The 25483-nt window shown below is 36.6% G+C and overlaps 1 protein-coding gene across 3 annotated transcripts in view; it reads left to right on the forward strand.

Moving 5' to 3' along the window:
* LOC134529102 (SH3 domain-containing protein Dlish) overlaps nucleotides 1–13230 on the forward strand; it is a 49883-nt gene extending 36653 nt beyond the window's left edge. For 2 of the 3 annotated variants that reach the window (XM_063362834.1, XM_063362835.1), the window contains exons 6-7: nucleotides 6697–6830; nucleotides 10474–13230. In XM_063362834.1, coding sequence (XP_063218904.1) covers nucleotides 6697–6830; nucleotides 10474–10638 — 299 coding nt within the window. In that variant the 3' untranslated portion in view covers nucleotides 10639–13230. Of the gene's footprint in view, nucleotides 1–5829; nucleotides 5892–6696; nucleotides 6831–10473 lie in introns of those variants that run through there. The other variant, XM_063362836.1, reaches the window with a different exon arrangement.
* The last annotated feature ends 12253 nt before the right edge of the window (nucleotides 13231–25483 follow it).

Below are 25483 nucleotides of genomic sequence, written 5' to 3' on the forward strand. Positions count from 1 at the left end.
TATACGACAAGTTATCTGAGGTTAGAAAAAATATATAAATTGGTAACGTTGCTATGGGGAAAAAAAATACAGTTTGGATTCCAATCCACATCCCTTACCGCATTAATTTATGAGAATACAAGTTAAATATTCTACTCACGTCAGATTTTTAAGGATTGTTGAAATTTCTTGCCGTGATTACAGTTATAAAAGGTATTGCATATTATTTTCGTAGTAAGGTGGTACAAGTTGGCACTGTCTCTGTTGTGTTGAACAAAGGAGTTAATAAATATTTTTTGCGTATTTCGCGTGTTTTATCGTGAATTGTCAAAACAAGGCAAATTTCGTGGGAAAATCAGATTTCATGAATATTTTGCGTTTTTCGTCGTTTTTTCGTGATCGCGAAAATTGCACGGCCCTACTCATAGGTAATATGTTAAAAAATGGAATTTGATTAATCACTATAATTTTTAAAACATAACATTTATGAAATCAAAAAAATTATGCTTCCTGGGATTTTGTTTGAAGCTGATTTTAGTTACCTGATGACAAGATTATGTTTGTGTTCACTTTTGAGCAAAATGTGTTCACAAGAAACCATGTTACTAATTGCTGAGCGGTGTCAAAAATTATTTGGGCAGGCTCACAAATCAAGTTAATTTTTCTTATGTAGTATAGTAACTTATATCATAGACCACATTTCAGTTACTGGATTAAAATTTTGTTTAAAAAAAAAAAAAAAAAAAAGGTATGTTCAAATGAACAAAGAAACATTTTCTGTATCATATGAAATTTATAGTACACTATTTCCTTCTAAACATGCTCATTACTATTCCATGTTTACCAAAAGCCCTTTTAAACTTAATGAATAAATTAGTAATTTCTTTATAACCACTACACAATATGCTGTTTTTGTAGTTTTGCACTGAGTTATATGGCTATGAACTATTGAGAAATAAAAATTACTTGTTTTGTGTTTATGATATACGTAATAATAAATACATGGATAAGTAATACTTGTATCAGAGATTGTGGATTAAAAGTAACTGGTACATGAGTATGATTACATACATGCTGCATAAGTGCTTAAATCTGTTGGCTAAGGATTTCACTTTGCAATTACAAAACAGTGAACTTGTTATATGTCCTGAGTAAGCTTAAAATCTGGATAAAATTTTGCCCACACTTGCACACTTCGGCAAGTGCGTACTGGTACACACCAACTGTTGATACATGTCTCATGTGGAGAGTTGACGTTCAAAATGTTATGCACTAATGTGATTTCTCAGACAAAAATGCCTGGCTCGACGGTACATTGAGTGAACCTGATGCCAAAACTTGTCTCGCTCTCAGCGAAAGATCACGTTTTTAATACAGTGACTCCCTCGTGTAAATTTCATTGCAACTGTTCGTTAACTTGGCGACAATAGGAAACGCTTCTACTAGCTCATCACGGTCTTCATGTAAGACCAAACCATGCTACACAGTCGGCTAGTGACAAAGATGCACAGGTCAAGCAGTAGCTGCTCATCTGCTCTTATTGGCAGCCGGAAGACGACTGTAGGGGGAAAACTGGTGGCAAACAATAAAACGCAAGCAATGTCAACCCTTTGATTACGAACAATATACAAATAAGAAATTAAATAAAAAGTAACAAAAAATTATTCTGATAAATTTTGACAGTTCCATTCAAAAGTTATGAATAAAGATCATTAGTTAATATTGTATTGCACCAATCTCTCACTTGGCATGTCTTCAAATTGCGTGAATTCACTTACCGCGATGTTAATTTGACTGCCCTAGTCTTGAATAGCACATCTGTAAATTTCAGTTAGCATGAAATCACAACAGGCAAAAAAAAAAGTTCGGCATGACACCACAAAGTCCTTTTCAACTCGGTCAACAACAGATGTACCGTGGCATACAGTTAGCTATAACGGAGGAGAAGAGATGCACGCACAGGTCTGACTACGCTATCGGCTGTTGTACAAACATTGCTGTGGCAGTTCAGTTGCGACAATGGAGTGTAAAGGACCAACTGTTTTTACGTCCACACGTATGCCACCGTGCCATACCGTTGTTGCCCGGCCACAGACTGGGCCATGGTTAACTTAGGTCTAACCAGTGGCAGGGAACTTGCATGCACAAACACAAAGCAACGTTTGCACATTCGTCTGCCGGTAACTGTACGTGTGCAAGCACCTGCAGTTGGAATCATAGTGGAATCATGGCTTCCAAGTGAGAGCGTAATACATCATGTCCAAGTATTTGAGACAAAACCAGAAGTATTACAGCAAGCAGAATGTCATGAAGGCCACACTTATGTTGGTCGCACTTTAGTTTTAAGCACGTCAACTGTGGGCATATTCATACAAAATAAAGATTCTATCAAACGTTTATGTAAGTCTGGTGCTGTTGGTTGTACTAGCGGGAATATTTGACATTTGATACCGGAACAGAAATGAACAGATGATTCACATGAAAAAGGTTGTTGAATGAATGGTGCAATGAAAAAAAAATCACGGGCCTGACAGGATTGGGGTGAACCTTGCAGGGATATGCGAATAAGCACTTTAATTTTTGAAAAATTAAAATGTAAATATCCTGACAGTAATATCGGTTTCACTGCCAGTAAAGGATGATTTTGGTAAGTTTGTGAAAAGGTACGCGACATAAGTTGAAGGTCACGCCCGTGTGGGCAAGCCAACCAATTGACTGACAACTATCTCCCATTATGCTGTGTCGTATTTGTCATGCAAAGTATTAAATGGTAGGCTTATAAAGATAAATGGTGCAACACATTTAACGTTGAGCGTTATTCTACACATTTATATTACGTAAAAAATATTTCCCTATACATTTTGCAACACATTATGTAAATTAGCCTTGCGATTTATGAAGACTAATGATGTAGAATACATGATTCCTAATAACACGTACATTTTTAGAAACGCATTAGTTGTGCTAAGTGGGGATTGGTGTATTAAGTTACACATAAGCAAACACTAAAAATGCAAACAAATGTGCTCTAAATAAGGCCACCACACCGACACATGTGCACTGTTGCCAACCTGTGGTCGCCAGCTCGCACACATGCACACGCATGCAGTGGTCGATGCATCAATCCGGATGCACAGTGCAGCGTGTCACTATGCAACTTGTGAGACTACAGTTAGGTAAGGTGTCGACTAGTGCACAGATAAAACCTTTGGAATCAGCCCACATCATTGTCATTTTTTCAAGATGGGGCACGCACCTAGACCAGATATGGAGATAGCCTGTGGGTACAAGCTATGTAATGAAGTATTTTGTTGTCCAGTTGGCCAATAGAATTGTCAGACTTGCGTGTCATGGGGAACGTAGCTGGTACTTTTTTTTTTATGTTTTAAAGTTTCGTATAGCTTAGTTTGTATGATTTTCAGCTCAGTTAGTCTTTGATATTTCATTATCAATGCATCGTACTTAGTATATTCTGCATCAAATTAAATACTTTAATTTTAATATTTTTAACGTTGTCGCAGTATCATTTGTAAAGAAATGCCCATCTCAATGTCGTCAACATCTGATTTTGACAGTTCTGAAAGCAAATCGTAAGACAGTGCACAAAAGACATGTGTGTGTATATATATATACACATACATACATACATACATACATACATAGTGAATGGTCAAACAATCTTACTATAAGTATGCAAATGTTATGAAATAAATAATATTGATTATTCTTGGGAGCCAATAACCTTTTGGATGATGCTAGCCAAAAATTTATTCGTCCACCATAGTTTCTCAGTATAAAAATGAAAATTCTTAAAATATTTGACCTTCAATTCAGATTCACGAAAGGCAAAAACAAGTTAACTTAACTTTTATTTATATACTATAAATGGTAAGATGTTCACTAAAAATAAATCAAAAGATATTGATTTAAAGCCCAATGCCAGGTTAGGTTTTTATGTCATTATTGAAAGCATTCTGTTGGTACACCTGGTGTTCAAAGTAATGCCATAATTCAAAACAGCACTTATCGAATGTGTTTTTTCTATGTGTATCTTAATCAGAATAATTTGTTTTCCAACCATTGACTTACTGTTTCAGTCAAGACAATGCTTCTGTTAAAATCAATTGAGAGCATTAACTATATGTCTGACTAAATTTGAAGTACATTCATGTAAATGTTTGAATTACATTTTGAAAATAAATTTCCTAAAATAAAAATGAAATCTACAGTTTAAAGAGCAGCATTGTTTCATAACATTTCCTTACTGAGTAGGTACCGACAACATTTCTGAGGTTCAAATTATTTGTATTATTGTATAGAAGCTCTGTTTTAATGTCAATAAGATCAAAGGAGTTTAAAATTTAAGTTTTCTATTAACAAGACATATTATTTAACCTGTTAACATATTGCATGTCTGCCAACCACAACACATGAAATGTTACTAGCGCAGCATGGTAGACACAAGGTTTACTTGCCCTGAGAACTTCTGTCCTTTCTTCCCAGAACTGCTGCTGACTTGCGGGACAGCGTAATATAAACATTGGCTGAATACACACGGCCATCAGAGGTATTTCTGTGTAGTAAATATCATTGTATCGTTTTAATTTGGCTCAGGTAACTAGGCATTAGTTTTAAGGAAAGAGTAAGCTATTGTTTTTTGATTTGTCATATTATTAATTTGTTGCATTTTGTTCAGTGTTGCACAAATGCCATTGTGTACACACTGAAATTAAAAATTCATGTAGATGAAAAAGCGTGCTACTTTGAACATATGACTGTTCTACATCGAATCATGGCTTAGTTGATTGGTGTCGCTACTTCGAAACCGTACACATTGAACGGCATGACTTGGAAGGATGGTGAATTCCTGGAAGAAGAACCCTTTCATCCTCATCATGGGCATCACAAGTGTGTTTAATTAACTTTCAACACTATTTTTTACTGATTAGTTTGGCTACTAATCCATTTTGAAAGATGCTCTGTTGCATCAAAATGGTTAAGCACAGTTAAAAAATAATTAATGCTTGATTGACCAAGAGTTCATTTTATAAAATACCTCGGAAGCTCCTCATTATAGTAGTTGAAACCAGAATTCAATACGCTGAATGGAAACCTGACCCTGGTGGCTTGACAAATCCCGTCTACTGTGCAATATAATGTGGAATGCCTAAATGTAACTTTTCTCAACTTGTAGGTACATATTTAAATATTTTAAATTGTGTGAGCTGTTGCCCAAGTCTAATTCACACAACATGGGGAGGCTTACATGCAATGAATAAGTTGAGAATTCCTTTATTCCAATCATAAATATGTTCCTGATAGCCTTTCGGATAGCATTACTAGGAATATTTAAAAAATTATTTATGTTAGACTTCAGCACAGTACAAACACTAATTTAACAGCTCATCCCAAATTATTCAAGTGGACAGATTTCAGAATAATGTAATTCAAACTAAAGAAGGTTTTGACCTGGTAGATTTTTGAAGATTAACATGACTATGAAACTCTTTTCATTATTGTTTGGAATGCACGTTTTTAAAGTATTACGTGAAGTATTTTATCTGAAGAATTTACTTTAATTGTAGTTACAAATGATTGGTCTATTTGCTGTTGTTTGGCGGTTTTTATTCTATGCGATATAGTCCTGGGTGGGAGGTGACAAAGGGGGAGCATATTTAACATAATTTATGATTCGAAGTCACCTAATAACTTGTTTATCTTGGAAGGAAGATTGAAAGAGTATCGACACAATCAGTGCCAGGTTCCTTATTCATTTCAGTTTTGCTAGTCAGCAATTTTCCTATGTGAATCTATTTCCGATGGACTCGTAACAATGCACCTGTCTTGCAGGTCATGGCGTTGGCGGGTTGCACGCTAATGCATCCGCAGGCTTCGTCATTCACCTGAAGAGGGTGAGTGTGTGTGTGTGTGCTACGTGTTGCTTCTGCATTTGTTTCCTATTGTGTGCTTTCTGTGTTGCACTTCTGTACTCATTCACGTGTCAAGCATGAAAATGGAAAAAAATGAGTGCATGGATTAAAAAATGTACTTGGGACGTAAACAGTAAAGCTTCTGTAACGTTCAGTTGATGTCAGACTTCTATAACCCCTGTCCGAAGTAGTGTAGTTTGTGTGGTGTAACATCTCAAGTACCAGTGGTTGACATCCTAACGCCACTGTGCTGGATAGTGTTTGTAATCAAACATCATGTGTTGCTTTGCAAATGACGTTGGGAAATAAGTACTACTGCTACTGCCTTTGAGATATGTCATATTCAAGAAAAGTTAGATTCACAGAATTTATCTTAGTGTTCAAAATGAAGTACATCTCATTGGTTTCTCAAACATGCGATATTAGTTCATATTGAAAGCTAAGATAATGCTTTTGTTAAGGACTTATTATAAACAATCTTTGGTTTATATAGTGCATTGTAGAATAATTTTGACGAAGATAAATTTCGCTTTTATTGGTTTGATTTGGCATACTAATTTTAGTGACAAAACAGTGAATGGTATCGTATTTGATATTTTATTTCCAGGTGCATAGTCATTGGTGTAAAATGCAGCTTAATAAGTAGTTTGTGATTGTAGTCCGATGTGTTTTTTTTTTTTTTTAGTTCCACATTTAACCCTTTTATACTTAGGTGCTTGTATTGGGGTTTACCATTTCACATGATAACATAATGAACAGACTGCTTTAATAGTACGTGTTGTTACAGGTCATTTGAATCAGAACACCAACCAAAATGTAAACAATTTAACATCTGCAGCCACTGCGCACTTGCTGACAACGCCGTCCAGTGACGATCTGCGTTATCATGGGACGGAACTGGTCATGTTATATGACTACAAGGTATGCTCTTCATTGCAGTTACATATTTGCCAGATTCGACTGCTCTGTTTTTTCCCCACACCTCTGCAGTCCTTACAGGTGTCTTGGGTTCTTCAAAGCTGTCAAAGCATTACATTTTGTTTTAAGTATTTTATTATTAGTATCCGTGAATCGAATAAAAACTGACTCACCTTGCCATCTGTAAAGAAATTTCACTTCAATATGTTGCAGGCCGCTCGCCAACACGTTTTTCCAATTACGAAATTACAAGTCTAACAGTGTATTATTAGTTGTATACTTCCACTTACCAATTATTCATGCAACATGTGTTGTGTTTCATTTTAGTAGATATTATGTAATTGCTATTTACAGGTCATATGCACACATGTCCCACCATCAGTCCTGCCTATTTGTGTACTAGTTTGAAGTTAGTGTTATCTTAGAAACAGGTTAATTTCATGTTCACTTTTTTTGTGATTGTGTTGTGTTGTGTTGTGTTGGTTATAACATCATGCCTGTAACCCACTGGTTTTTTGTGGAGCAGTTACACATTTTCTTTGGTTTGTTTACGTTCTGATGTGTAATTTTTTAGGGTGTGTAGATTTTTTGTTCAGTTTCCCCCTTCCCCCATCTCTGAACCCATCAGCGGACCAGTTTCATACTGCCTTGGCAGATGTTTATCTTACAGCACTTACGCGTGCTGCCATGTTGCTGGCACGCCAGGTCTGCCAACCTGCTGACCATACCTTCCCCTGCTCCCATGCACCCATGTACCCATTGCCTAGCAACGTCTCCGATGTTGGTAAAAAAAAATGTACTCCACACGTGTGTATAGCACTAATGTTTATTTTTGACAGCACACAGTATGCTAAATTATTTTCTGCATTGAAGTTTTAAGAGCAGATAAATTTTATTTACAGAACTTAAATTTTTGGGAGCATTAAAACTTAGAAAAAGTTTTTATTTCTCAAAATGTCAGCAAAGGTCTTGAAACTTTATGAATACAAGATAGTAGTTACGCATACTATTATTTAGAATTAATTTATACAATTATTGAGAGCTAAATTTCAGACATTAAAAATTTTTCTTTCCGGTCCTGTGTTAATAGAATTTTTTTTTTTTTTTAATTTTTATGAACGAATATAAATTTTAAGTTTAATTCGTGTTTTTGTGTATACTTAGTGTTTTTTTTTCTGTGTGCATACATTTAGCATTAGTGTCACAATGCCAACACCTGTTAACCTGCTCAAGGCCAAGCTCGTTTAGTAGTTACTGCTTCGTGGTATCGATACCTCAGGCAATGCACAAGCACTGAGGAATGACTGCTAGTTGCATTTCAGATTAAAACTCAGTCTGTACTCCAGTAGCTAGCTGTAGATGTTCTGGATTAATTTAATATTTGTACAACCAAATTCCAAAATATATTTGTGCTTATTAGCCAACTTGAAACACAGAAAAACCCAGTAAACATACAACAACAATCGCTCGCTCGACTTAAATCATTCACATAAATTCAAGGCTAACTAAAATGATTGTGCTCCCTGAAGATGAATTTAATGGCATCTCAAAAATAAATTTATAAATATTTGCAGCAAAGCTCTAAGCGTGTTCTCAAAAGTAAGAAAACGGTTTTCTGAATTGAATATCAGCCTGGCCTGGTCTTAAACCCAGTACTCCATAGACCAAGACCTAAGGCCAGAAGTTACTATAGTTAGAGTATCAGCATCCAAAAACCACTCTCAGTAGTTTCAGTCTCCCCCCCCCCCCCCCCCCCCCCCAAAAAAAAGGAACCTCTTTCAATATGTGAATTTCCACCCTTCCATACCATCCTACCTTCTCCTACTTCACAGATATCACACTTACTCCTCTTATCTCGTGTAGCTCACATTGCCATCTCATCTATGCCTGTCACCACTCATGTATCACTCAGCGTACCCCTTCTCAGCCTATTTTTATATCTCTTCTCTCTTGTAGCTCACATTGCCAGCTCTCCTATGCCTTTCATCACTCATGTATCACTCAGCGTACATCTTCTCAGCCTAGTTTTATATCTCTCTTCTCTCTTGTAGCTCACATTGCCATCTCTCCTATGCCTGTCACCACTCATGTATCACTCAGCGTACCTCTTCTCAGCCTAGTTTTACATCTCTCTTCTCTCTTGTAATTCACATTGCCATCTCACCTATGCCTGTCATCACTCATGTATCACTCAGCGTACCTCTTACTTCTCAGCCTAGTTTTATATCTCTCATCTCTCTTGTAGCTCACATTGCCAGCTCTCCTATGCCTGTCATCACTCATGTATCACTCAGCGTATCTCTTACTTCTCAGCCCAGTTTTACATCTCTCATCTCTCGTGTAGCTCACATTGCCAGTTCTCCTATGCCTGTCACCACTCATGTATCACTCAGCGTACCTCTTCTCAGCCTAGTTTTATATCTCTCTTCTCTCTTGTAGCTCACATTGCCATCTCTCCTATGCCTGTCATCACTCATGTATCACTCAGCGTACCTCTTACTTCTCAGCCTAGTTTTATATCTCTCTTCTCTCTTGTAGCTCACATTGCCATCTCTCCTATGCGTGTCACCATTCATGTGTCACTCAGCGTACCCCTTCTCAGACTAGTTTTACATCTCTTCCTCCTGTGACAGCACCCACAGATGCATCTCTTTGCTTGTATATTCAAACATAGTACTTCTAAATAAACAGGAGATCCAAAATTCTGGCTATTATTTTATTGTTTGAATCTCATAGACATTTACATAATTTATCTGGAAATTAATAAGAATGGAAGTGCAATGTTCATGGCTTTACTTTTGTTATGACCCTTAAATGTTCATCAAATAGTAACCCAATATTAATAGTTTCAAAAAGTTTTAATCTCTTTATTACATGAAAATCCTGTTAATTACCTATTAATCATATAAAAAAATATCCAAGCACTTTTATTATTCACTGTTCAAATGCTAGTCTTATCTTTATGAGCGCATAATTTGACAGTGGTTTGTATGCTTAGATGTTAATGTTTCATTTCTGTGAAGAAGAAAAATATTGTTTTAATTTTGTGTGTGTGTAATTAAATGTGGAAGTTATTGTTATTGAAGCAAGCAATTTCCACATAGAGTTACATTTGTTATGATATTGATATGAATGGGTTGTGTGATGACTGTCGTACTGCTAAACAGTGTTCATTTCGAATGTTCTAGATACTGTAGAAAATAGCTGGTATCATGTTGCTTGTCTTGAGAAGTTATAAGTCTCAGCTCACAGCTGTGTACTTTTACCGTGAACCTTAGTTTTTTCCAGACAGTGACTGGGCCAGCCTATTAAACTGTTGCCATCTCATCAATCCTCCCACCATTTCTTTGCCATCATTCTTGTCAGTCTGCATCATATCCCCTAAGCTCTCTTTCGTTGGCTGTTTTCTTTTCTTTTGTGGCCACCTTAAGGTCTTCCTCTTTCTTCTTGTATCTCCATTGTAATGCAGGATTGCAGATGACAAATCATACAGTTCTAGTATTTTAAAGATTTCGTAACACTATTGTAAAGATTTTGTGTAATTCAGTAAAGTAAGCATTTTAATTATAATGAAATCATGATGGGAATGTATGCTTAGCTCGTATTGACAGTCATGGTAACTTTATTAATTTTTTTTTTTGTTCAGGCTCAAGCTCCGGATGATCTCTCAGTTCGTCGTGGAGACTGGATCTATGCAGATCTGAACAATCAAACGGTGGATGGTTGGCTGTGGGCTTATGCTCCCAAGACTCGCAAATACGGCTTCATTCCGAAAGCGTATGCCCGTCCGCCTGCCATGACGAGTCTTTAGTCGAATGTAGGTGCTAATCGTCGGTATCGTAACAGCGAGCAAGATCCTGCAAGTACGACATGTTATTAAATGCAGCGTGAAAAACTTTTAGGAAAATTTTTTTATTTTGTAGCTAGCTACAGATCGAGTTTTATTGTCGTTAAACCACCAATATATTTAGGGTTGGGCATGGAAAGCTAGCTGAAATGATTAAGTCGAAAACGGGTGTTATTGCATATACGTATAAAGACTTAAGCTCAAATAAGCGTGATATATTGTTAATTTTGTATTCAAGCATGTTGTCTGAGCACCATCATGCAAGAATGTAAACAAAATGGCTGATTATAATAAGTGTGATATATTGTTTGTTTGTATTCAAGCATGTGGCAGAGAATTGTCATGCAAGAATGTTACAAAAATGGCTGATATTCAAACATTGCATCACATATACTAATTGTGTTCAAGTCAACAAATTAAACTGGTTGTGAAAAATTTATATTGATGCAGATAAGCTATAGTTTTTACGTGTGGTTTTTGTAACTTGTTACAAAAATAGCACTACAAATTCACATATTACAAATGTTAAAATAGTTGATTGTGCCAGAAAATTATCTCACTTTTGTATGTTTTATTCAGGGTAACTCCATTAAATGGAAGTTTATTTTTCTATTTTATAAATGTTATTGTGGAGGCAGTGTATCCTAGCTGTGATAAATTAGAGTGTTTAAAGTAGAAACTTGTTTTCTTTGATGTTATATGATATCCAGCCAGTGGAAAACTGGTGAGATAATGTAACTATGTTGTTTTCTATGACTGCAGTGTCTTTAAAAGACATGTTATATTATTGGTGAATACTTTTGGTAGAATTGTGTTTCTTAATTCATTGTTACAAAGGTATGTACAGAAAAAACCCTTATTTACACTTTTCAAGGGAACAAAGGGAAAAGTGTAAAGTTTGGGAAAGTGTAAATTGAGGAAAACTTTAAAACTCATTTAATATATATACTCACACATATACACACACACACACCTCATTTACTGTATGTATTCTTTCTGCAACAAATACTTTAAATTAAAGAAACTTTAATGCGTACTACAACAAATACTTTACATTAAAGAAAACTTTAATGCGTACTAGCCTACGAATATACCATCAATACTCAAACCATGCCCAAAATATATCACATAAAAACCAACAAAAAGTTTAAATTTCTTATTGAAAAAATTGAGGTGGTGTTGAAAAAACATTTCCAAAAACAATTACACATCAAACGTATATTCTAATTTTGCGTTGAATCTCAAGTTCAGTTGATGCCACATTACTGGTAAGTAAATATTACGAAACAAAAATATTAATTCCAAATAAACTGACACCGAAAACCGTGACCCAAACGCGAGACGGAACTAATGTAGCATACCAATAACTATCATCGTCGTAGTACATATATACGAACTATGAAAGAGTGTGATGTATTATCAATTATCAAATATCAATTATAGTTTACTCATCATGAGACAGAATGCATGCACAGTTTGTAATTAGAGAGCTATTAATATTGATATTCAACTATGCATGCTCACTCTATACAGGCTTTAACTCAACCAAACAATTAGGGCGCCATTTTCATACACGCTACACAGTGGCAACAGAACTGATAATTAAAACGTCTCTGAAAGAGAAAAACACATGAGACTTATTTGTATTTCTGTTAGTTAAATATAAATTTCAACATTAGAAAAAATCTTATTGGAAAACTTTGTACATGGGAAATAATGACTAATTGTACATCGTATAAAGAATATGGCTGGCCTAAAACATTTCACAGTGTTTGATGGGTAATCATATTGTGCTTAAATAATATAGTTTTATGTCGTACATGGTACGCGAATAGCGCGAAGAACGTAAATCTGCAATGTGATATTAAGGAAAGTATTGCATTATATTTAATGATACGTAAATGGGTTCTTAAGAAAATGTCTTAATAGCTGGAAAACATGAATACAGATAATGCAAAAACAAGGTTTCACTGTAGTTTGCTAGTGTAAACTGACTGTTTTGATAGTTTGAGTGCATTGAATTTTTGAAACAGTATCTCAAACCAAATACGTAAACTTGTTAGATTTTAGTGACTTCAATGTTTTTATGTTATAAATAGTGATTTTTAGAAACTGAATGTATTGTTGCTTATTTATATATCATAGAAATTAATCTTATATATTGTGGACTTCAACATGAGTCTACTTACAAAAAATATAGAATATTTTGAATAAATTAAATTTCTTATATCATTGAGATTTTATGTAGCCTACTACAGCAAAATGTGATTTTGTATTTCCTATTCTTTTGTACCATTCCTCTCCATGTTATTTTGAAATGTATGTATTATTGTCCGTCCAGTGAAACTTTAGTAGCACAGTGGCTTTATTATTGTGCCATTGTGGTGAGATTGGTTAACAAGTGAACATTATAGTTGTTAAGTTGGGAGTGGACAAAAAGCCTTTATTAATGTAGGTTCTTTATTCTGTAAATAATTGTTTTGCTGATGCTTTCATGTACATTGAGCAGAGGATGTTAATTGCCAATAGTATCTCCAATAAATGAGTTTTGCTGAATTGAGGTCTGCTTATTAATTTTAATGATTGTTTAAGAAAGTTTTTTTTTTTTAAGTAATACTTAATACATCATCTTTGTGCTAAGTAACTTGACTTAAACTTCTTTCTTTTGTTGCGGCATGCATTGGGGACTATGGTCGCAGATGAAACACTTCACTGATAGGTAATATGAAGTGTGTACAGAGAATAGGGAACTTTTTTTTTTTTTTAAAGCTTTGGGTAGCATGCTAATGTAACGAATTTTGCTGATATTGATAAAAACTCTTTTTGACGTGTATTTTAAAGTAGACGTGCATATTTATTGCATAAAAATTGGTGTTGACAAAGTTATTTGCGCTATTAAACGTAGGTATTTACGTGGCTGTTATCATGTAACATCAAAATGCTCTTAATTGGTTTGAAGTCGTAACTCAATGGCAGTTGCAGTACTTTGCAAACTGTAGGCTGATGTAGAGAAGTTGGAATGTGTCAAATTGAAAAAAAAATTTGGCAGAAGATAACTGAGACAAAAAAATACAAGTTGATAAATAAATTTCAATTCCAGAGACATTGATCTGAAGTTAAAGGAATTATATTACGAAAGGAACGGGTGGTATGTTGTAGCTTACACTTTTGTTTTGTACATGTCAAAAACAAGACAGTAGACTTCTGGTAAAACATGGTTTTTAGGGGACATAACTTGTCCTGTGTTATGATCCTGCCTTGGTTTATAAAAATACTATTTAATCTTTAATTTAAGGGGTTAAGAGTTGTTTGTAGGGGAAGGTGGGGGTATCTGCACGCACTTAACTTTGACACATGACATTTCTGTTAAAGTTTAAAACAACAGTGTAATTAATTTGTAGCATTGCAGCATTCAATCAGTTTAAATGTAGCAGAGTATTAGTACTTTGCATAAAAGGGAAATGTGAATTAATTGTTTTAATTATTAAAATATGTATTGCATATGATTACCTGACTTAAGTTAGTAAACGTATGCACTGAATTTATGTCTCGTACTATCACCCCTTATGACATTTTTAGTACATAAAAGTTATCCCGAACATTCCCTGAAAGGTAATATATTTTTTAAAACATGATAATGTACCTAAATAACAAAATACACATAATTATACTGGGGACATAAATAAATACTTATCACAATCAATACATTCATGACTTGATTATTTCTGTCTACCATTTTTAATTTTTCATGGGCTGTATTTTAAGCTTGCACTAAAGTGATCTTAAAATATTTACCTACTCTGATGAAATATATAGTTTAGAATGTATCTTTCTTATAAATGTGCGTCGTTATGGGCCATTGGGTCTTAATTTCTCACCACGTGGATGCAATGAGGACAGCCACCGTCGACTTACTGTGTTGAACGGACAGTAGCCTACATGCAGGGCCGGATTTAGAGGTCTGGAGGCCTCAGGGCAACAGAGGAGTGGAGCCCCAAATTATTTTCCAAATAAAATGAACAATTTTTTTCAGTTGAGTTTTCCAATAAATAATTTATTGTGAAATCAAGTAGATTCTCTTAGTATTTAAAAAACATACATAAATATAATCGGAGACAAGAATTATATGAAATTAAATTTTAGTGTTAGTAAATATTTCTGTTAATATTTAACAATAATATAATCATGTAGGTATGTACAAAGCACTGTAGGTAAAGGTAAAACAGCAAAAAAAGAATATCAAAGGAAAAGATGTTTACTAGTTTTTACTTGTCGGAATTTGTAAGATATTTTTCCCGAAGTGTATATTGTGGGGGCCCTCCGTTCGTGGAGGCCCCGGGGCTTTCGCCCCGGTTGCCCTCCCCTAAATCCAGCCCTGCCTACATGAAACATGGTAAACACTGAAGGGCGTTGGTTGCTGTTCACGAAGAATAATTACGAAACACTAAAGCGTAGAGGCTGTCATTCCCGTGAGGTAACTGCTCTTAACCCAAACTCTAAAACTCGTGGAACCTTGAATCACCACGTGGTTAGTGGGGTGACCGAGACGTAAAACCTGGATTAGGCCTATACCAAAACGCTGCGGGCAGTAAACTAAGCGAATGCGGCGTGGGCTACAATGGCGGGCCACGAAAGTCCTCGAGCCGTATTAAATTAAAAGAACCTGCGGCTTGCATTGATCACCAACATGGCCGCCTGGGTGGGCTGAACTGCAAATGTCTTACGTCGATACGATAATCCGTTTCTCGAGGCCTGGGTTGCAACCGGGAAGCCTTTTTTTCACAGACGAGAGAGCCACACCCGAAGTTCATGATCGCTTTTTTTTTTTTTCGTTCTCATTGTATAAACCGGTGTGGCATTAAATTTTGCGGTCGATTATGATAGGTTAGCTACATTATAAATACTTTAAAACATTGTGGATGGTTGGTTATATTAGGTAAGTATAGCTACATTAAAAATACTGTGAAATCATTTTATGGTTGCTTAGCAAATAACTTTTTAATATGTAGCTATCCTAACCAAATCAAGCGTCCACAATTTTTGAAAGTATTTATAATGTAGCTAACCTAACCTTTTACAATGAACCAAAAAAACCACCGAAGATGCACGATCGGGAGTTGGCTCTCTCGTCTGTGAAAAGAAGGCTCCCCGCCGCAACCTGCGACTGGGCTGTATCAAACGGCGTCCCTGGGGCGGGCACAGACGAACTAGTCACGCGGCTGGTGGTTCTAAGCCAGCCGTGGGGGGAGCTGAGGAGCCAATGGAAAGCGACTTGGATTACCTTAGACCAGCGGTTCCCAAACGGTGGGTCGCGACTCGATCCTAAAACTATCAGAAACCATCGAATAAACCATCAGAACAGATAAGAAAAATCGAAACAAATCGAATTGTGTGCAAACACATATCTATTGTTAAATAAATAACTGTTTTTGCTACAAAGTGCTTATATTTTTTCAATCATTTTCAAATCATAACACAAATTGTTTATCAATAAATCGGTATCTTTAAAAAAAAAGCATAGGCCTATATATGCAATATTTGATGGTAAATTATACATGTATACATAAGGAAGGGATACGATACAAATAAGGTTTTTTACTCCACCATGGACCGATAGACAGTGGAGGTATTCCTATAAGGAAAGGTGGGTCGCCAGCTGAAAACGTTTGGGAACCACTGCCTAAGACCATTGCGGAAGATGTCGACGGGCTCCACGATACACCACTCGCGTCTAGCCCCGACGGTAGGTGAAGAACTGACCAAGCTCCAAGGCTGTCTACCGTTAAGGCCCGTCTACAATAGCAATGTCCTAAACTGTGTCCGAAGGACACTCGTCGCTGATTGGTCCACGTGACCCTCTGACGTCATGCGTCAAGTGGGCGAAGGTCCGAACCTACCTGGTCCGAAGACATTCGTCAATTTGAACTTTTTGTCCAAACCTGTGTACTTCGGACACAGAAAAAGAACAGAACACTCACGATACCTATTTGAATTTCCGGTTCCCGTTTGAAATGTGATATTTTTTAGCATTTACATTTGCCACTTTGCCTTACTGAATAAATATATAATATTGAACTCCCACAACTTTCATAAGTTCAATCTCAAACTACAAAGCATCGAAACAATAAACAAAAGCATTTGGTTTGGCACATTTACTGCGCTCTGGTGACAACTTTATAAATCAATACATTCGCACATCGGACATCGCAATTGTGGACAGGGCAGTTTTCGGTGAGACAATGTGACGTCACTCACATTCGGATAAGGACACGGACCACGCACAGGTTCGGACTATTGTAGACGGGCTCTTAAGCCCACCCCACACGATGCCCATTTTCTGCTATAACTTCTGTTATACCCATGGGTATAAAAATTTTCATAAAAATTTGTATAGCAGAACCGCAGAAAGATTTCTTAACTCCATACACACGATACCTAGAATGCTAACAGAAAACCAGCCAACGCAGTTGACGACCAAAGCAAACATATCAGGGGAGGATAAACCTGTCGAAGTCAACTTATCAAAATACTGAAAAAAAAGTGAAAGTTACACCTGTTTGTGTTAAAAATTATGTAACTTGCGGAAATATTATTTGATATTTTATCTTATATTTTTCATTTGCAAATAAATAACAAAATTGGTTTAGTATTTAAAAACAAATTAAGAGCAATTTTGGAATTACAAATATATTTTTAAGTTGTAGGTTAATTTCAAAATCTAAAAATATATAAATTTAAATGATACAAGGGACATTGGGTTTACTAAATGTAGTTTATGTACGGTTTAAATTCTAATATTAATTTAATTATACAGTTAATCAAGCTAATTTCATTGTAATAGTAAAAAATGCTACCGATTCATATATGTTATATATAAGATTTATTGATTACTTATATATTTAACTACATAATTAGAGGAATTGTAACTAATATTTTTTGTAACCCAGTGAGACAAATAAACACGCACATACCGCGTAATAAATTTAAATCTTAGGTGAAGAAAAACATTTTGCATGTTTTTTTTTACCCTCACAGGTGTGTCGCTATGAAGTATCAGTTTATTCATTATTAATTTATGGACACTCGTTTCTTAATAAACGTTGGCGTTTTAATTATAAAATTAACTTTTGGTTTAAATTATTTGTGAACATGTGATTTTACTTTACTTTTTTAAAAGTAAAAATAAATCTAGGTACGTAGTACTATGAATAAAATCAATGGACTGAGACACCTAAATGTAGTTAATAATATTATATCATAAATTAATTCTAATAATTTATATTTGCAGAAAGCACAGTATGTACAATTTAATTATCTGTTATTTAAAAAAAAAAAACTAAAAAAAAATTGGCCTGATGTGGGTTCGAACCACATTCAAAATCACCCTTCTACCACTGCCATCGTGCCCTTCGCCACTACGCTACCGCAACTTCTACTAAAGTAATAGGAGATAATGGGAAATATAAAATGAAACGTATTTTCATAACGTATTTTAAAATTTCCGATTACTTCTTTCTGTGGCAATTTCAGCTTAACAAATATATTCCATAGTCGTTTTACTATTATAAAGTTTCATTTGGCATACCATTACATTTGTTACGTCCCTTAATGTTGACAATACAGACTATATACGGGGTTATATTGCAACACGTGGGTCCGCCATCTTGACGGCTCCAGCTCGTGGGTATAGCAGAAAAATAGAACACATTCTATTACGGTTTTGGCTAAGACTTCTGTTATGAAAACTTTTATACCCAGAGCCAGACCCCTTGGAAGGGTGCTGAAATGTTACCCACACGGGAGCAGGCGCGCTAGCATAAAAATTACATGAAAACTGCTAAGGAAATGGGTGTCGTGTGGGGCAGGCTTTAGGAGCCAGTTTTGCGTGAAAATTTGCAGTGAACGGAATCACGTAAAGCCAAAATTACTTCATAGTTGCTTGATGAAGATTGATGATAAAACAATGTCTTATCATTAATGGCACAAAAACATTAAGTAGGTACCTAAAGTAAAAAAAAACACAAAACCCCTGGTCGATTTCACATCTCGGGGGGGACAATGGATTCGCCGGTGGGCCCCGTTTGTTCTCGGCGTGGCACTGCGCTGCACTATGCTGCACTGGGATGTGTTTCAGTCGCTCCCACTTTCGCACACTCCCTGGTGAGGCAGCTATGATACACAGTGGCCAATCATCTCGAAGGAGCACCGGCATATGTCGTCAGGGAAATCGTGATTAGCTTATTGTATTGTTATGTGTTGTCGCCTCTCTTCTACTTAACTTATGCTGTAAAGTTAGGATAGTACCTACATTTGTTTGCTATATGTGACATGCCATATGTGATACCATACCCCAATATATAATGTGTAGGCCTATATATTTACATTGGCTGGAAGCTGTTTTCTTAACCACGTCAGCAACCGGCCTCTATGACAGATTGCACCCTCTCCATCATTATAATTCATCTGTCAATAATGTATTATCAACGATTTTGACGTGACAACGTCTAATAAATCGATGAACGCCGCTTGCACGCACGAAAAAGTGTCCCGTAACGCACATTGTACGCTTGCACCGCATCTATCTCTCTTCCACTCGATTGGAACAACCATCGATTTGACTTTTTCGAGGCACATTAAACTTTAAACACTCCCATTCGTTTCCTACTTTTCCTATCATCGTCCTATCCTTAACAGAATAACACAGATTGGAAGAAGTTAAATAGCAAACATGTATAAAAGTTATAGTTAAAATAGTCTCTTCGTTAAAGTAATAAACATATTTGAATTAATGAGTGCAAATAAAAGTAAATTCATCAATTAAATTGTTGATTTCATTTCACTCCTTTGTATCCATACAAAATAGTGATAATTCAATAAAAATTATTTAATTATAGGGGAAGGCGGGGCAAGATAGGGTGGTTAAGGGATTTCGTAATATATTTAATAAATTATTTAGCAGAATATGTTTTATTATGTATACATGTTAACATTGTCTTGTTTTCTTTCAAACACATTGGTCAAAATGCTTATAACTTTTTACATTAACGAAAAAATTTCGTTTTCTCAGAGAGTGGCAAATGCCCCATCTTACCCCGACCCCCGGGGTGAGATGGGGTGGTTGTTGGGGTAAGATGGGGTATGAGTAAAAAGTTTTAAATGTGAAAGGTTTACATGTAATAATTAAAGTTTCAACATAATAATGAGTTATACATAATTACATAAAAACATTACGTATTATCGCTCACAAGAACTTTAAAAGTACCTATTAAGTTTGAAACCTTAAAGCAATAAAGTTTTGAAACAAACCATTGCCATTAAACACACGCTTATAAGAAAGATTTTCATTTTCTTGCTAATAAAGTTTATATTTTTCTAAAGTGAACCATTTAGTTTTGCTTACAATGTTCACAGACAAAACTGACTTCATCATCTTCATCTTCCTCTCCGGCACATGAGCAGTGTGCCCATCTGTAGCAGTGTCTACATGACACCCATCCTTCATTAGACTGAGTATAAAAGTAGCCGCAGTACAAACATTCTGTATCACAATTTCCTTCACTGTCTGAGCTATCCACATCCTTTTCCGATGAAACATTTTTAGATTTTATTTTTCCTGCTCTTCTCTTGGCCTTAATCCCCTTACACTTTTTTGGCAAATTTTTCTTCAGTTTTTTGTCAGATAGTGTTTTCTTCTGTACTGTCTCATTTTGCAGTTTGCCCTTCCCTGAAAGTTTGTCTTCGAGTTCTCTTTTATAAGGAGAACTTGTAATTATCGCTGTTTTGCCTTTTCGACATGCTACCTTCCTAACGTTTCTTTTTCCTACATGAGGAATGGGCAATATTCGATCTGGAGAAGTGGTGAAAACACTCATCTTCCCTGAGTCACTGAGGATGGAGTCGTCTTGGTGGCTCGAAGGCACAAGATGATGTGAACATCCAGGTTCGTTGTTGACTTGAGACGTACCAGGGTCAGCTGTTGTTGCCTCGCTGAGTGCACATTCATTACTGACAGTAGGATAAGTGTGGTCAGTAGTGTTTGATGCATGAAAAGCTGAGTCAGGAAAAATATCTGAATCAAAAGGATAAATTCCTGTCGCCTTGAAGCTGTTTATGGCGTTGCTCATTGTTGCAGCTCTAATGAAGGCTTTTCCTAGAATCTCAGCAATCTGAAACATAGTGACCGCCTTTCCTGGGTGCGATCTTAACCAGTTTGTTGTCTCTTGGTCATAATATGTGCTAAGAGGTTTCATAACTCCAACATCAAGGGGTTGTAGTCTGTGGGTTCAGTGAGGTGGAAAACACATTATAACCACCCCACATTCTCTGGCTTTATCGAGAATGTTTAAGTTTTGAACATGAGTTGAATGCCCATCCAGCAGGAGGAGAACTGGACGTTCCTTTGATGCACCTGAAAACTGCACAAAACTCTCAAACCAACTTTCAAAAATATCTTTCTGCATCCAGCCAGAAATGTGGCACTGCGCCCACATTCCAGGAGAGCAACCGTTTAGCAGTTCGGACTTCATCCTTTGCCTTGGGTACACCAGCATGGGTGGCATAAATGTGCCGGCAGCATTCATGCATAATTCAACAGAAACTGTTTTCCCTCTGTCAGCTGAAGTCAATGCTCCAACCTGCTTTTTTCCTCTAGTAGCAATAATTTTAGATGTCGATTTGGGAACAGCTGAAATTCCAGTCTCGTCACAATTGTAAATTCGGTCTGGTGTAAAGCTGTAGCTGTCATAAAGTTCTCCCAGCAACTTATAAAACTGCGAAATATTTTCTTTGTTGAATGCTGTAGCACGAGCTATCGATGTAGGCTCGGGCTTCCGAATCGACAGATCAGGATTCCTTCTCAAAAAACCGGCCAGCCAATCTGCACCTGCTTCCTGCTTTTCTTTATTAAAATTATGTTCCTTATTATTTTTTTCAGCTAGCTGAAAAGCCAATTTTTTCAAATCATTTGTTCTGAGACCAAATAGCCGACTTTCCATGTGCTTTACATAAGCTGCCAGCTCCTTTTCTTCGTCCATGGTAAATACGGTGGTCATGGGACCTAACTTTTCTCTCACGCTTTCCACATCTGTCATCTCATTCTGCTCATTTTCTGTTCGATGTTTTCGTACCTTACGTTCCAGTGTGGTTTGTGGAACATCGAATATTGAAGCAGCCTTGTAGTAACCCATTCTTCCGCTCAGAACTTCATTCACTGCTTTCATCATAGAATCATCTGACCAAGCTCCTCTGTTACTGGTCCGTTTATAACAGCGAACCATTTCTGGAAAATAAAAATAAATACATTCAATTCACTGGAAAATTCCGAGTTTATAAACAGAACTATGAACATTTAAAGAGATACATTTCTTATTAATCTACTTTTGAATTTTGAATGATTTACATGTAATAATTAAATTTAAAACACAATAATCAGTTACGATATGTAATTACATAAATTGTCGGAAGACTAAAAACATAAAAAAAAATGCTTGCATGGATTTTAAAATTATAAATTTAGAAACCAATGAACAATTAAAATTTCAAATATACCTAAACATTATAAAAGAACAACAGTTTGTAATAAAAACCCTCATTTTCATATTAATAAAGTTTCATTTACAAGAGTGATCCATTTAGTGTCACGCGCAATGTTCACAAACAAAATTTATCTTCAGGATTAATTTTTTATTTATGTAGGTCAATACTGGGGTAAGACGGGGTACCTCCCCATCTTACCCCGGGCATTCGTCCCCGTCTTGCCCCAAACCACGCCTTATAGGTTATACCGACTTAGATTAGTACCAACGAACGATAAAATTATAGTAAATACTGCATTTAAATCCATAAAAGGAGCACTATTGATGGTATGATAAATTTTATTTAGATATATTAAAGCAACTTACCATTGGATGATAGTAAAATGCTGAAAATTACATCAACGTCGGCGAATAATGCAAACTTGTATGTGTGTCATGAACAACTGAAGAGAAAATGGCTCCACGCTGGTATTGCTCTCTACGATTACTTTGATTTAGTTCCAACTGTCACCGCTAGATTGCAACAGCTGGCAGGTTTGGAAGTGCCACTACCCCGTCTTACCCCATATCCCCATCTTGCCCCGCCTTCCCCTATTCATAAATGTATGCAATCATTTCATCAATGTTTTGTTATGACGTCACGTTAAACTATCGTCCGTAAACCGACTTTACAGACAAACAATTTTTTTTTTTTATGTTTAGGGTTTTTCTGTTAGCTAATTTCCATTGGCAACTTATTTTTGTGAATCTGGCCCATGGGTGGTGCTACCTCCACCCTCTTGCCAGAGCCTACCGACAGTCAGTCACTCTGGTGAATGTAATCCTTTTCTTTGACCTCTCTCGTCCGTAGGCATTTGTGGTTAAAAGCTTGACCCTGCTGCCTTTAACTTCAATTCGACTTGCAGCACTGGCCGACTCTGGTACAAGCAATCCCGACCACTCCGTCGCCAAGATATAACAAGTTGAGGGTACTTTTTCATGTTCGTTGCCGAACTCGTTTCGCAACATTTCGTGCGTCGTCAGTTCACGAGAGTTGTGGATGTTCCTCGCAAATGCCACTACTAGAATAATCCAGTGTCACTTTAATACCCAGGGCCGGCGCGTCCATATAGACGAACTAGGCAACCGCCTAGGGCGCCAAGTAGCTGGGGGCGGCGCAGCACGACACATAACAGCTCATATAATATGTTTAACGATTATTAAAATCAGATGAAAATGGATTTTTGTAACAGTTTGGAATGTTTATATTGATATAAGTAATTATCTAAAGTCCACGGTGGCCTTATTTATTATTTGTAATAAGTAAAAAAGTAAAAAAAAAACACAAGCCTGCTTACATTTGATTGTTGACAAAATCTTAGGCTTACGTGATGTATTTTGAGGCAAGGAAAATTTTTTTTGTGGTGTTCGGTGGTGTTGGGGGGGGGGGGGGGCATTAAGTATTTACTCCTAGGGCGCCAATTTATCTTGCACCAGCCCTGTTAATACCATCTGTGTAGGAAGAAGTGCATCAGATGAAGCAGCCATCTCACTGAGTCAGAGTCGAGCCGATGAGCCTAGTGGTCCATGCTGGGGCTAGTTTTGGTTGGACGCATAGCTAGCTCAACAACCCCACCCCCTGAACGATTCACAGCGCACTAGGTTTCGCCCCGGGATTCGAACCCGATACCACGGCAGTGGAGTAGGTACCTCGTATGGACGACATGCAGGGACACATCAGTATGCAGACAAATGCCGAGTCGTTCATTACATTTGTTCGAAATTTATTAATCATTAGTGGCAGGCATTTTTCGCGAAAAGATCTGAACACTTATTAGACTGCAACAAGGTATACCCGCAACAGCGGTTTCTTCCTTGTGATTGGCGGCCGTCTGCGAGAGAAGTCGTTGCCTTATTTGACCGAGCCACTCAGGACGCGTTTACTTCCGCACTGAATCACTGTGATTGGTGTTGTTACAATCGATATGTACCTGGGAGAAACTCACCCAATCACGAAACACAGAAGGTGCTATAGTGTTTTAACTTTCATCTAGTCTCGAAATCTTTTCGCGAAATCTACATGCCCCTATTAATCATTCCCAGAAAATAAAACTCAATTTAAAATATGCTAAAGATAATACTTAGGCCAGGGTGCATTTGTGTCAGTGAGGCGGGATGATAAGTGCGACGCTCGCTGGCGCTTCTAGCGCGGTATCGCCTCTAAGCGCAAGGCTCTGAACTGGCGCGCAGAAATTCTCGTCGTGTACAGGGAAACTATGTGATATCAGCGGTGGCCGTAACATCATATGGCGGAGAAATGAAGATAAAGGTGTAATGCAAGTTCCTCAAGTGTTTCAAGAATTTCTAGCGAGTGTTTCATGCCTGAAGATTATTCTGAAAATACGTGTTTTGGCCATGGGCGTCGCAACAGGGGGGGGGGGACACGTCCCCCCCAATAATAAAAGTCTTCAATTTCGTCCCCTCCAATAATATATTTAGTTTCGTAGTTATATTAAAAATATGTTTTCTGTGATATAACCCATATGTTGCGCATGGTGCATTTAGTCCAATCGTGGTAATGTGAGCACTTTTTAATTCGATCTTTGTGTAAAATCAAAATCAGGTCCGATACCGAATACAGATATGTTAACTGTGTTTTTACAAGTTTGTTCTCTGAAAATATTTTTTATAAAAAATAAATTATATATTGCAACCAACTATAATTAGAATATTTAGGAAAGAAAAATGCCTAAATACCACCTTTTTGCACCTTCAAACCCCAAATTTTCCCGGACTCCCCGCTTTTTTTTCCAGGGGATGGATATTCCTCAACAACTAAATCAATTGAAGTTCCCCCCAAAAAATATATCCTTGCGACGCCCATGGATTTAGCCATTTCCACTCTACTAAAAATAAATTTTAAAAACGAAATACGGAAACTTCCTCGGTGTATTCTTAAATGCTTTCCGTAAACAGAACCCACGCTGATATGTTGGACAGTTTTCAAACCACGTGGTTTGTGAAGCTCTGCCCACCGTGTGTGCGACAGGTAGGCGGGCCTTAAGCTCAAGTGTGGAGTTTACTGGACTTAAACTAAACTACATCACGATCATCATTCCAGCCTCTAAACCCCATGCATCAGTGTGTGGAAGATATGATAGTAGTACATTCATAAATACTTGAAATGTAAAATTTGAGGATATTAAGTACCCCAGATTTATTTATATGTTGAAAAACTTTGTTCACAAAGATGTCGTGGGATAAACATTTGGTAGTTAATATAGTTGGTTATTAAC

This window comes from Bacillus rossius, chromosome 2, assembly GCF_032445375.1.
Source record: "Bacillus rossius redtenbacheri isolate Brsri chromosome 2, Brsri_v3, whole genome shotgun sequence".
Lineage (NCBI taxonomy): Eukaryota > Metazoa > Arthropoda > Insecta > Phasmatodea > Bacillidae > Bacillus > Bacillus rossius.